General features: G+C 33.4%; 1 protein-coding gene across 1 annotated transcript; it reads left to right on the top strand.

Moving 5' to 3' along the window:
- Positions 1 to 5,687: 5,687 nt before the first annotated feature.
- Positions 5,688 to 11,515, top strand: LOC128233588 (uncharacterized). The gene is made up of 7 exons (XM_052947328.1): positions 5,688 to 5,762; positions 7,609 to 7,674; positions 8,031 to 8,183; positions 8,741 to 8,830; positions 10,412 to 10,571; positions 10,877 to 10,891; positions 11,195 to 11,515. The coding sequence occupies exons 2-7, from the start codon at positions 7,609 to 7,611 to the stop codon at positions 11,251 to 11,253; spliced, it is 543 nt and encodes a 180-aa protein (XP_052803288.1). The 5' UTR covers positions 5,688 to 5,762; the 3' UTR covers positions 11,254 to 11,515.
- The last annotated feature ends 653 nt before the right edge of the window (positions 11,516 to 12,168 follow it).

Here is a 12,168-nt window from a genome sequence, read left to right as displayed (position 1 = left end):
TAAGTTTACCTCCTGCACAAGTAAGTTACTCTACAATAATGTAAAGCGCAATATCATCTGCAAAAAAGATAAGTGACCGTTTTTCACGAATCATGCCGTTTATATACACTAGGAACAGAAGGGTACCGATAATAGAGCCTTGTGGGACGCCCGCAATCGTATCAAAGTGTAAGCTAGAAAGAACAACACATTTATTTTTGTCGATAAGAATATCAGTAAGCCACGGGAGTTATGCTTAAAATGCCACTTTGTTGAAACTTGAAAAGATATTTGTGACAAACGCGATCAAAAGCTTTAGAAATATCACAAAATTGCCCTGAATTCCTTGCATTCATCAATGGCGAAACATAGTTAGCTTAACTTAAAATAGAAAACAGTTGGTTTATGGTAGATTATCTTGGAATCAACCAACAACTGAAAAGGGGTTAAGAATCAATCTTTTGAAAGAAGATGAAGATGTATTTGTGTTGGATTCTTTCTAAATTTTGCTGATAACACTGTATATAGCAAATATATTTGACGATTATATCTGTCGTCTTGAGGATCAGACGAAAATCGGACTTCTTAGGCACAGACATTTGTAAACGCGGACACTTCACCAGACCGGAGATTAGGGTTAAAGAAGTATTTAAGGGGATGTGATATTACCATTAATATTTCTTTCAGTAAACAAAGCTATTTACAAACCCAGGACGTGTTGTCTTCTGCGTTTCAGAGGCTGTAGCAATAATATAATGTTATTAATTAGCTGATTTCATATTGGCCTAGTTATTTGTCCGAGTTTAGCTGTATTTGCCTGAGCCCGAAAGGGCCCGAAAGATATTAATAATGACCGGTATGATTGTCAATAACGTGAAGGGATGACAAGTTTTACAAGGTTGGTAACATAAGTACGGCGTTGATTATAAATACCCCAATGGAAATCCAAATAGAACGCTTGGCTTGTCTGTATATTCGTCATCTTTTCCGTAAAGGCTTTCGTATTTCATTTTTGTGGATCATGTGTTTAAATTGTAATGGATGATTTATTATGTATACAGTTTTGAAAAAAAGGACAGGTTGATTGGTTACATTTTCTGACAAAGAATTCCTTATTAAAGCTGGCAACAAGCACAAAATTTATTATTTACTTATATTCCTCAGTTCCTCAAAGGGTGTTCCAGACTTAGTTAATTGACCGACTGGGAAGCTTTATTTAAACAAAAAACAAACAGTTGTATGATAACCAATGATAATGAAATTGCTTAACAAGGACCTTACACAATGGGCGAATATTTGGTACATGCGAAAAAGTGGTCCGTAACCAGTACAGGCGAAACCTTGTGTATGTATTCTTATTTAAAGTACGAACGCTAATTTAAAAATAGCCGTCTGTTTTTATGAGAGGTTTATTAGCAGTAATTAAATGTGCATCACTAACACCAGCATAAGCTTCAGCAAGCCACTATTTTCTTTGAACAAAAGCTACATGCATTGAAAACGAGCAATAAAAAAGAAACTTAACAACAATTTTGCGGTTAAATATTACTAATTGTCTGATTGACTGTTCACTAATATCCTCCTCGAGTATTTTTTGTTTATCTGCAGTCTACGCCTCAATCAACACAGCACAATGTAAACTCTGTAAACAATGTAAAATCCAATTATTAAATGAATGAAAAATATATATTTTATTTTTGCTTAAATTCCTAAATAAACTATATGGAACGGTCTGCTGTAGGCGGTGGATGTGCGTTCATACTAATGTAACGGTCCGCTGTAGGCGGCGGATGTGCGTTCATAATAATGTAACGGTCCGCTGTAGGCGGCGGATGTGCGTCCATAGTATGACTTTCCGTTATAGACGGAAGAACGTTCATAGTATGTATGTTTACTTGGTTGGAAATGTGCAAATTAGCAAAGCACGGGCTCTGTGTGGATTGCGAATTTACAGTAAATAAAGACCAGTGGACCCCGTTTCGGTCGAACATGCTTTTCTCTGAAGGGATCTATTGGCCTTGTTGGTGTCGCACGTTACATATAGAAACTATGTCAATGCGCAAATAATAAAACATTGAACTGTTTGTTCAGTCTAATATATTTCAGAATGAAATGTAATACAGTTTAAAGAAAACCAGTTTATGCAGGGACAACCGTCGATTTCTACATTATTATCGGCCATAAAAATGTATATCAATGAAGTAATAAAACAGACGAAAAATGATTGAGATACAATGGAAAGGTGCGAAATACTAATTATAAGGACTATTTTTCGTGAACTACGTCACACATTTATGTGTACAATACACAAGCGTAGAATGACATCTAACATCGCACGAGGTGAGATATCCATGCTGGTATCAGCGAGCTTACAGTACAACATAAAAGTTAAAGTTCGCAAACGACTATCAAACTGCAACACGTCGTCGCAACCTCTCAATTGGTTCATGAAAATGTAGTGATGAAGATATACTTTGTATATTTAACTATTGTTTGTTGAGTTAGGACCGATTGAGCCTATTATTAAGACTATTCTTCAAATTGTTGTTACAGTTATACGAGCAACAGTTCTGCTGTAATTAAAACTGCATTTCAGTGATTTATATATGAATATTATTAAATCATTTTCTTCACGTGTGTTTATTGTGTGACCAAGATAATCACATATAATTATGCCTTATTGAGAACAATTATAGCTTGCCTGGTTTTGAAAATATTGAATGATTTTAGTGAAAAAATATTTTCACCAGTTTTAAACAAGTATTGCAAGACTGAGTTAGTATAACTGAATGGTAATTAGTCAAAGTATCTACCCATCAGTATAAAGTCAATCAAAATACAAGTTATCATGTAGATTGCATTACGTTTGTTTTAAAAATGGAAAGAAAAACACAACAACAACATATTTTTTAAATTGTTGTACTACATAATTGACAGTAACTACTACATTAACACAATATTAAACGCTCAAATATTCTGTTTATGAGTTCCTTGAATAATTAACCAGTTTATTTTGATATACGTATGTTGTTTTGAAAGAACTTCTCTAGATTTGTAAACAGGTTTTTCAGCGCAAGGTCATCCCCTATACTCAGACGAAGATTGTATTTTATCTAGTGCTCTTTACTGTATAAAATAAACATACTCAAACGTCATATAACGGATTACATGCCAGTTTCGAAAGTAATCACTTTTAATAAGTCATACTTAGCAAAAAACAAACATTATCAAGTTCTTTTATACGTATTATTTATGTTAATGCGAAAGGAAAATTGATTTAAAGAATATGTTTCATGGAAATGGTTATAAGTCAACATCTGCTTTGACTTTAGGCAGGATTTAATCGTCAGCACCAGAAAAGCTCTGGTTATCCCGTAATCTGCTGAAATATAATTGTGAATCATAAGCGCGCTGCTGACGTTTGAATTGCACTTTGTAGTTCAAATTTCAAAACTGAAAACTATCAAAATGTTTATTCCTACTTCGCTAAAAATCTCTAAAAACAACCGGAGAGCATGTAATAAATACTCCTCATTCCTGGTGATAGGGTAGGAACATTAAAAAAGTCAAGAGTTGACTTTTAAAAATGATAAACTTATATTGTTTGTTTATGATTGCATGTATGTGTATTGCATGTCTTGATATATTTTTTTTGCATGAGAAAACCCTTAAATTTTCCTATTTCTGACATTATAGAAACCATAAAAATCAAAAGGTATTGAATAGTGTATGTGTTAGGACTTCTTGATATATACTCCATCCAGCCCTTGGGTAAAAACTTTTGATCAAGAACAAAAGTGGGAAAAACTGTTGGCCGTGTAACGGACATTACATAGTCGCGGACCCTACATCAAGGATTTGCATCAGCATTGAGACTTTAAATTATCACAAACAAAATATTTCAATATTAAAGCGAAATGGATTCTCAAGAGGTTCTCAACCCCAGAAATGATTGTTCATTATAAATCAAATGATTATAAGTGTAAATAATACGTCACGGACACTCAATTCTTGGTGATGTTTAAATAAAATGGTCAATTTATAATTATATGTATTGTGAATATACTATTTTTTGTACTACATCAACGTATGATGTTTTATATTATAAATGGTCTTGACATATTAACAAAATAGAAAATGTAAAACAAACCTCTTTTTAAATGGCCTCTTCTTAGTTTCTCACAGTTTCTTTTAATCACAATCTAAGAACTATTTGAAAGAGAAATTACGTTCCTACGCATACATGTTCATTTTAACTTGAGTATGGTTATTAATAGATATGTATTTTTGTATGAAAATATCTCCCTTTCATGCACAACAGCACGTTGAAATTTCCCATTTTGGGGTCACTGCCCAAGCAGAAACCACTGGATAAGTTATAATATCACCTGGTCCTATGCAACAAACCGAACAACAGATGCACAGAATCATGTGATATACTTAAAACATCAAACTGCTAAAAATACTGTGCCTTTCCGGATACAGAATGGAAAATAAGTATTAAGACACAACAAATTGCGTGTTATAATGTTAACAACATCATTTTGTATCCGCAAACATATGAGTCCCGATGATTGATGACCAAAAGTACTGTGGAAAGCAATTAACCAGTTCTAGAAATCAAATAGGATGTAATACATTAAAAATACATTTAAAATAGGTCAAACAGTTTTAAAAACAGTAAACATTAAAGCGAAATGGGGAGTTTAGACAATTACATCTTGAGTACAAAGGAATTCAATAATTCAAACTCAGCTGAAACACAGATGGACAGTCATGCCGTTACAGTGTATAATAATGATTGTACAACCTTCTTCAATAATATTGATACAGATGTTACTGATTGTGGTGTGAGGTGGTGGTTAAGATACATACTCCATCTCTGAATAAAGCTTAAGTGTCGGAAATGTCAAACCTGGATTAAGTGGCCACCTGTCTTAAGCAGCCACTTTGATCATTTCCCAAGGGTGGGCACTTAATACAGGTTTGACAGTATTGAAAGCTTCACTACGCTGAACCTGTGTGACTGTTAGAAGCAACATTGGTGGTTGTTCGACAGTAGATGTGGTAGTATATGTAGGGTATTACAACTAGTAGTATCCCTAATATATGTAGTGTATTACAATTAGGATATGTAGTGTATTATAACTAATATATAGATAATGATAACAAGTATATGTAGTGCTGTTACATTTATATTTATGCAATACAAACAATAAAATAGTAATCGTCAAAGACGCATTTTTAGGAACTCTTTGACGTAAAATTGATCTTAAAATACTATACATCATGACGCCAGTTGCACGTCCGTTTTAGAGAAATGACAGGCATAATTATTTAAAAAATGCTATAAATGAAACTCTGTCGGGGAAAAATGCAAAACAATTATAATGAAAAATACCAAAATTGTTCACCATAGGCTTGCCATCGTGGACTTGTTTGAGCTGGTTCATGTGATATAAAATAACGTAATGTGCAGGTGCGTGTGACCTGCTTTCCCACCATTGACTGTCCACCGTTTACCTAGCTTCAAGTAATCAATCAACTGTTGTCACATTGTTGTTACTAGTGTAACTCTGCGGTTAGCTCCATGAAATAAATCACTTTTTTACTACTTTTTTTAAACTAATTGGGTCTCCGCAGGTCACATTGTCCTAAACAAAACGTATATAAAGCAGCGCAGGCTTTGTGGTAATCAAAAGGTATATAAAGCATTACGGAGCTAAGACGTTCCAAGACAACCCAAAAGATCCTTGGTTTGTTTACCTTTGTGCAGCCTGAAGGTAAGTTAACTTCTGATACTCTTGGTGTTATCTGGTTGAATAGGTTGATACCATGGTGTCAGGATTAGCATGGTATTTCACATAAGATGCCTTATGCAGCAATGGTAGTGAACCATGTTGTGAATGAATTAACTTTTTGTACTATAATAAAAGTATCATCATTAGTATTAGAAAAATGGGCAGGGGTGGTATTCAATATGCAACTTAAGTCAATCTTATGCCATACATCATTATCTTAATTCACTCTTTTGGTCAGTTATTAATAAAAAAGTAATCCGTTTAGCGGGTTCTTAGTTCCAATTAAGACTAATATTGAAATATTGAATGCCAGCCCTGAATTTTTCGAACAATCTTAGATCCCGGAGCAGACAGAGCACTCTATTTTTGAGTTGATATAAATTGGTCCTTTGAAACTAAAAATGAAAATAATTTTATTTTGTTAACGTTTACTAATAGAACTGATAAGTACCTTCAGCTTCTTTCGAGAAATTTGGGACGTATTTTAGTTTAATAATATTTTAATGCAATAATGTAAATACGATGTAACAATCAATACAACATAAACAAGGTTACATAGAATTTGAGACAAATAACTAAATATCAACATGCAAAGAGATTGGGCCACGTCAGTTATACCATCATCAGTTACGGCCCTTTCCCAAAGCATCCAATAAGTTACCAAGCAAAGGCGTTTTTTAAAGTAATATTTTAATGTTTAAATAAAAGTGTATTGTTTATCTGTTTATTTGTTAAAAATGGAATGTAAAAGTTTAGTGAAAGGTGTGAGGAAGGGAAATATTGAAAGAAGAGAGATTTACTTTAAACGATTTGTATTTTTGATGTAACAATGAATTTCTCAAAAAAATACGCAGACATTTTAATCATCGGAAATGTTGTTAAGACCGAAAATATATTTAGCAGAGCTCAATGGGTGGAATTGTCTTGTGTTTCTGTTGTATGCGTTGCTCTGTGAATAGAAGAAATGTTTGACATCTTCGATTACGTTAAAATGCGTACATAGGGCGAGTCTCCAACGTTTTTGTGAAACAATTCGGAGTTTTAATCACTACAGTTGTTTCTTAGAAGCGACGTTCCCCACAATGATAAAAAGACGGAACAGCGATTTGTTTGATTTTTTTAACTTACGCTTGAAGGTCGAAAGAGTTGGTGATTGCCTTATATTAATATCAAGCGAATTCCATAATGACAAGGACGAGGGAAACGTTGAGCGTTGTATATTTCTAAACGTCTATTCATTGGAAGAAAGTTGTCATTGTTTCTCAAATTATAAGGATTAGAATCGTTCACGATAGGTGGAAAATGTTCAGATTAGTACGAAGGCAATTCACCGTGAGTATGCCTGTATACTAAAATTTACTTTTGCATTTCTCTTTTGTCGGATAATGAATCCCATCCTATTTCCGGGATAAGTCTAATAATTGATACATTGATACTGATTGTGTGAGTCCGGTTACAATTCGTGCAGCTTCGTATTGGAGTTTTTTTTAATGTTTCCTTTTCATATATTGAACCATTTTCCCTGCCTATTGAGGCGTATTCGAGAATGGGTCTTAGGTAGGATATATATATATTTGATTCAGGGTTTTACGATGCTATTTATATGTAAAAACATGCATAGAACCAATGGTTTTGCTAGCAGAACTAATAATATTGTCTATATGTTGATGCCAAGTACCATCAGCACTCAGTGTAACGCCTTGGACATATAAGGAACACTTGTGTCAATAGCATAGCACCCAAACAGTGCTTATTGTTTAAAACTACGTATGAATACACAAGTCTTTACCTAACATGTATTACATATTAACATCCAATTATATTTCAGATGAACTGTCTATTATTTGGTTTAGTATGCGTTAGTTTAGGGATGCTCGTTTCATGTGAGATTAAGGTGAGTGCAGTTCGTGAATAACTTTGCTATAGTGTAAGTTATAATAGTGCAATTTCTACTTCATATCTTTTGTTTTGTTCGTCAAAAAAGAATCTAAGCGGTATGTGACAGACCCATCGCGATATCAATCCTCCTAGTTTTGCCTGAGTATGCATAGTCATTTTCTAGAAGATACGTATTGTTGGTTTCCTATGCATATTAAGAATTCTTGTTTTGGCCATCATGTTGATATGTTTATATTGTTAACGTCAAAATATAGTATGATAATTTGCCAATAAACCTGGAAACTTTGTCAAATCTTTACATATATCGTTCACAGTTATAAACATTCAAACGTACCATTTGTTTCTTTACAGACATACCGCCTTGTACACGTCCCCAATGAAGGTATGGAGATTGCTCAAGATATAGTTTACGACGACATCGAAAACACAGTAACTGTCGTCATTGGAGATGTCTCAATGTACAAAGGCCACGAGGCAACTGTTAATTTCCACGATTTCAACACGGTATGGGCCAAAACTATGCTATTAATTGATAGATTAAGACTAATGTCTACCGGCAGTTTTTCCTTTTTCATACAAACATTACTATCAAGTTTCAACAACAGCTGACAATACTTATGTGAAAAACTACAGAAACAAGCTCAGTAGCAAAAAGTTTAAACATAAACCCGGTTTAATGGCACTGGGTAAACGTCAAAGACATAGGAAAAAACATTCTCAATATATGGCTCATTTAAACTTTATTTAACCAATAATCATCATTGAAAAGACATATCAAAGAGCCGCAACACTGCTATAAATACATCCATATAGGGGGTATTATGATGGGACGCTTTTCTGGTAACCTGAATTACATCGAGTTCGGTGCATAAACAGACTTCAGGTCGAGACAGATACGTGTTTACTAAACGAACTAGATAGAAAACAGTGACGGATACAAAACAATATCACTCACCCTTCTTCGGGGGATGTTAGCAAAAACAAAATAAAGTATTTCAACTCGTTCCAATCAACAGTATACATCAAAATCAAGTCCATATGAAATGTGTTTTGTTTTTCAGGGTTACGTCGCTTTCAAGGACATTCGTAGACAGTTGTGCTTTTTGTCAACAGCTCCAGTTCCGTATGCCACTCCCGATATTTATGCTAAGGTACTTTGGTGGTAATTTGCCAGTTAACAAAAGAACGCAGCGGTTTAGTGCTTTGATTTAACAAATACTGTTTGATGATTCAATTTCTCACAAACTAAGCTAGAGCCAGTTTATAAGATATCGTTATATAAACAAATTAACGCATCAAAAGTTTAAATATTGAGACAGATAGATACAAATTGAGAAATAAACATGGCACATTATTTTAAGTGACACTTATTCAAAATCAATACATACAAATTTATAACAAACATAACTTTTGACTGATAAACCTTTAACTACTTACTAAATAATGCATTTATGAAAAATATTAATTACTGATCACAAGATTGTAATCTTGTATTTAATAGCAAAAAGCTTAAACATATTAAAAATGTGGTGAATGCTAAAAGATTAACTGTGGTCTACTTTAGTCTCAAAGGGTAGAAATACATTGTTTTATGCTCATTTCGCTCAAATTCAACTCGATTCTTTATAAGAACAATTGTTTTCGACATGTCTTCATCCTTTTTGGAATATTCAAACAATATCATTAATTGATGTAAATCTTACTTGGGAGTAAGAAAGCATCTTTAAGAGAGTTTTAAACTAATCAAATCAATGAATATTAGCACTCCTATTTGGTTGGGGCTTATCGTCCAGACGAATGCTCTTAAGTAGTCGCATTGATGCAAAAACTGGTTTAAGTATATCCTTTAGTGTATTCTTAATGGTTAAAAAACATTTGCAAGCATACTACTTGTCTTTTAAATCCGGAAGACGGGGATGAGGTGAAGCTTACCCTAATTCATACAAACGAGATCAGAATTGTGATGAATGTACTACTGAACGAGGTTGATTTGTTTTATTGGTCCTGTTCGTTGCTACATTCGATCAAAACAGTGTTTATAAGTCTGTTTTCTGTGTCTGTTTTTCGTTCGAGATATGAAAAAATGATTCGGTATTGGCTGGGCTGAATGAAGCACACCATCTTTAAGCCCAAATATAATGCTAGTTGTCTATATCACCATTTAGTTGCTTAACAGATATCAAAGGGTATCACACAGAAATGGAGTTGAATAGTCATTACGACGGGTAAAAGTTAACTGAACATACTGCTAAATTGTAGCACATTCGTTAATACACTGAACAAGGTTATTGGTCAATAATTACCGAAATCTCTGGGACCTGACTACTTATATTACTGGCTTAGTCTGGTTTAGTACCTTTACCCGGGGTGTACGGGGTAATGAAAAAAGTTCCATATTAGCTTCGAAATTCCATTCGATATTTCCCTCAAACAACCCTGTAAATAGAGTCATGTCCAGTTCTCAGAACTTTTTTTGTGTGAATAGTATATGCACCGGAAAATATCAAAATCACGCAGAGATGAACCATTAGAGCAAACAGAAAGAAGTTTCGTTTTTAATTAATTAATGTAAACGTTCCTGGCACCTTATATACTTAATTTTCTCAATAAAACTTTGAAAATATACAACGGTACATGTAAGCTGTAATATATCAGCAAACGTAAATTACAACACTTTCCAGAACACCTAAAAAGACATTTCCCGATACAAATGAATTTTATGTTTCTTATAGGGAAGGACAAATATGACATTAGACTTTCACTTCGAGATCGACCCTGTTCTGAAGTCACATGATGATGTCATTAAAATTGCCGGTGAAAAATTGGCCAACTTCTGTCAGCATTACAGAACATTCTTCAGAACTCTCATTCCAAAAGGAAGATATCGCAGAGGTGAGCTTACCCATAGTTCTGATGGACACGTTGATATCACTACTGTTTAACTGTTGCAAGGTCGTTACTTAGCAATGATTGCCAACAGTGTCATGTTGTGTCTCATATACAGAACATTTCGTATAAAAAGTAGATAAAAAGAAGAGATCATATCATTGTAATGATATATACTAATACACACTAAGTAATGTTTTATGACGACATACCAAGCATATATCTGTATATAATGAAACAGACCTATACATTATTAACGATTATCAGTTCAATATTGATCCAATGAACATACATGTTTTCCTCAATTTTAGCTATATCAGCAGTAGGTAAGTAGAAAAAAAACGTTCTTTTATACTATATTAATATGTTAACTGCGTTAAATAAAGTCATATTATTATATACACATGTTTATAAAAATATGAAAATTGAGATGTTTGCATAAGCTATTATTATATCCACAAAAAAAGCAAAACATTGATATGTCATTTAAAAGCGGTCATGTTCACTATGATCTAAATATAACTTTGAATGCTTTGGACGTTTGGCCGCTGTTGATTCTAGTGTGATTATATATTTCACAGTCTCTGCACATCATGGTATTTTACCATATGTTTGTATGATATTTTCAGCACCATGTAGTCACCATTGCGGTATTTGCAGAGCGACGGGACAAATTAGCCTAGTTTGAACGCTCTAACGGGCTACTGTTATGACAGATTCATCAGTTAACATGACGAGAATGATTACCTTGCTACACTTGTGACTTGTCGGTAGTTGTTCGTTCGAATATTACAAAGTTATTCATGTCTGTTTCTTATTGTCAAAATATAGTCCCTGAATTGGTCAATTGAACTGTTTGGATGAAAACATGCGTCATGTGAGTTGTTGGTTTGTCTTGGTTGAAGTTTGCTTTGACCTGTATGCTGTTTATTTTGTGTAATCAGCTTCTACTTTTCAATAAATGCTGTATTAACATAAGTTTGTTGTTGTCCTTGTTGGTGCATTAAACAAATGGTCAGAGATGTTTTATTATGCGGCACCGTTTTAACAAGGCTGTCCAAAGGAAGGTTATATTCCACCAATTGTTTTGTATTATATTTTGTTTTTCTCGCAACCTGACTGGTACTTTGAATTTGACCAAAATTGTACAAAACCAGTGTTCAAGTGAGGATATATAGGAAATACAAGTTGTTTGTTCGGTAATATCAATATTCTTATATATATACACATATCATAAGAGGATATTTGTTAGTATGTGTAGTGTACGTTCAATGCCAAGGTTATTTTGGCTAAAAAAGAGGAACATGAGTCCTTGATTTATAACAGCGATGAAATAGCAAGCCTTAAGCATTTTCGATAAAGTTAAAAATATATATTGTGGTGACGTCATAACGTTGTTTAACTGCCTTTGAAGAGAAAACACGAGTTATATATATATATATATATATATATATATATATATATATATATATATATATATATATATATATATATATATATATATATTTGTGTCCATTGTTTTTTATATTAAACTTGTTGCACATAATGATAATGCTTGGTAGAGTGCGCTAAGTATCAATCTGTGCAAATTGTTTAACACTTT

The sequence above is a fragment of the Mya arenaria genome, chromosome 5 (assembly GCF_026914265.1).
Source record: "Mya arenaria isolate MELC-2E11 chromosome 5, ASM2691426v1".
Classification (NCBI taxonomy): Eukaryota; Metazoa; Mollusca; class Bivalvia; order Myida; family Myidae; genus Mya; species Mya arenaria.
The sequence above is the reverse complement of the archived record's forward strand: the minus strand, read 5'-3'. Positions and strand labels throughout refer to the sequence as shown.

What these genes read in the sequence shown, in the direction of transcription:
- LOC128233588 (XM_052947328.1), top strand. Translation starts at nt 7,609, where the DNA reads ATGAACTGTCTATTATTTGGTTTAGTATGCGTTAGTTTAGGGATGCTC. An exon ending in TCGTTTCATGTGAGATTAAG is followed by an intron (nt 7,675 to 8,030) that starts GTGAGTGCAGTT and finishes GTTTCTTTACAG; the next exon opens with ACATACCGCCTTGTACACGT. An exon ending in ATTTCCACGATTTCAACACG is followed by an intron (nt 8,184 to 8,740) that starts GTATGGGCCAAA and finishes TTTGTTTTTCAG; the next exon opens with GGTTACGTCGCTTTCAAGGA.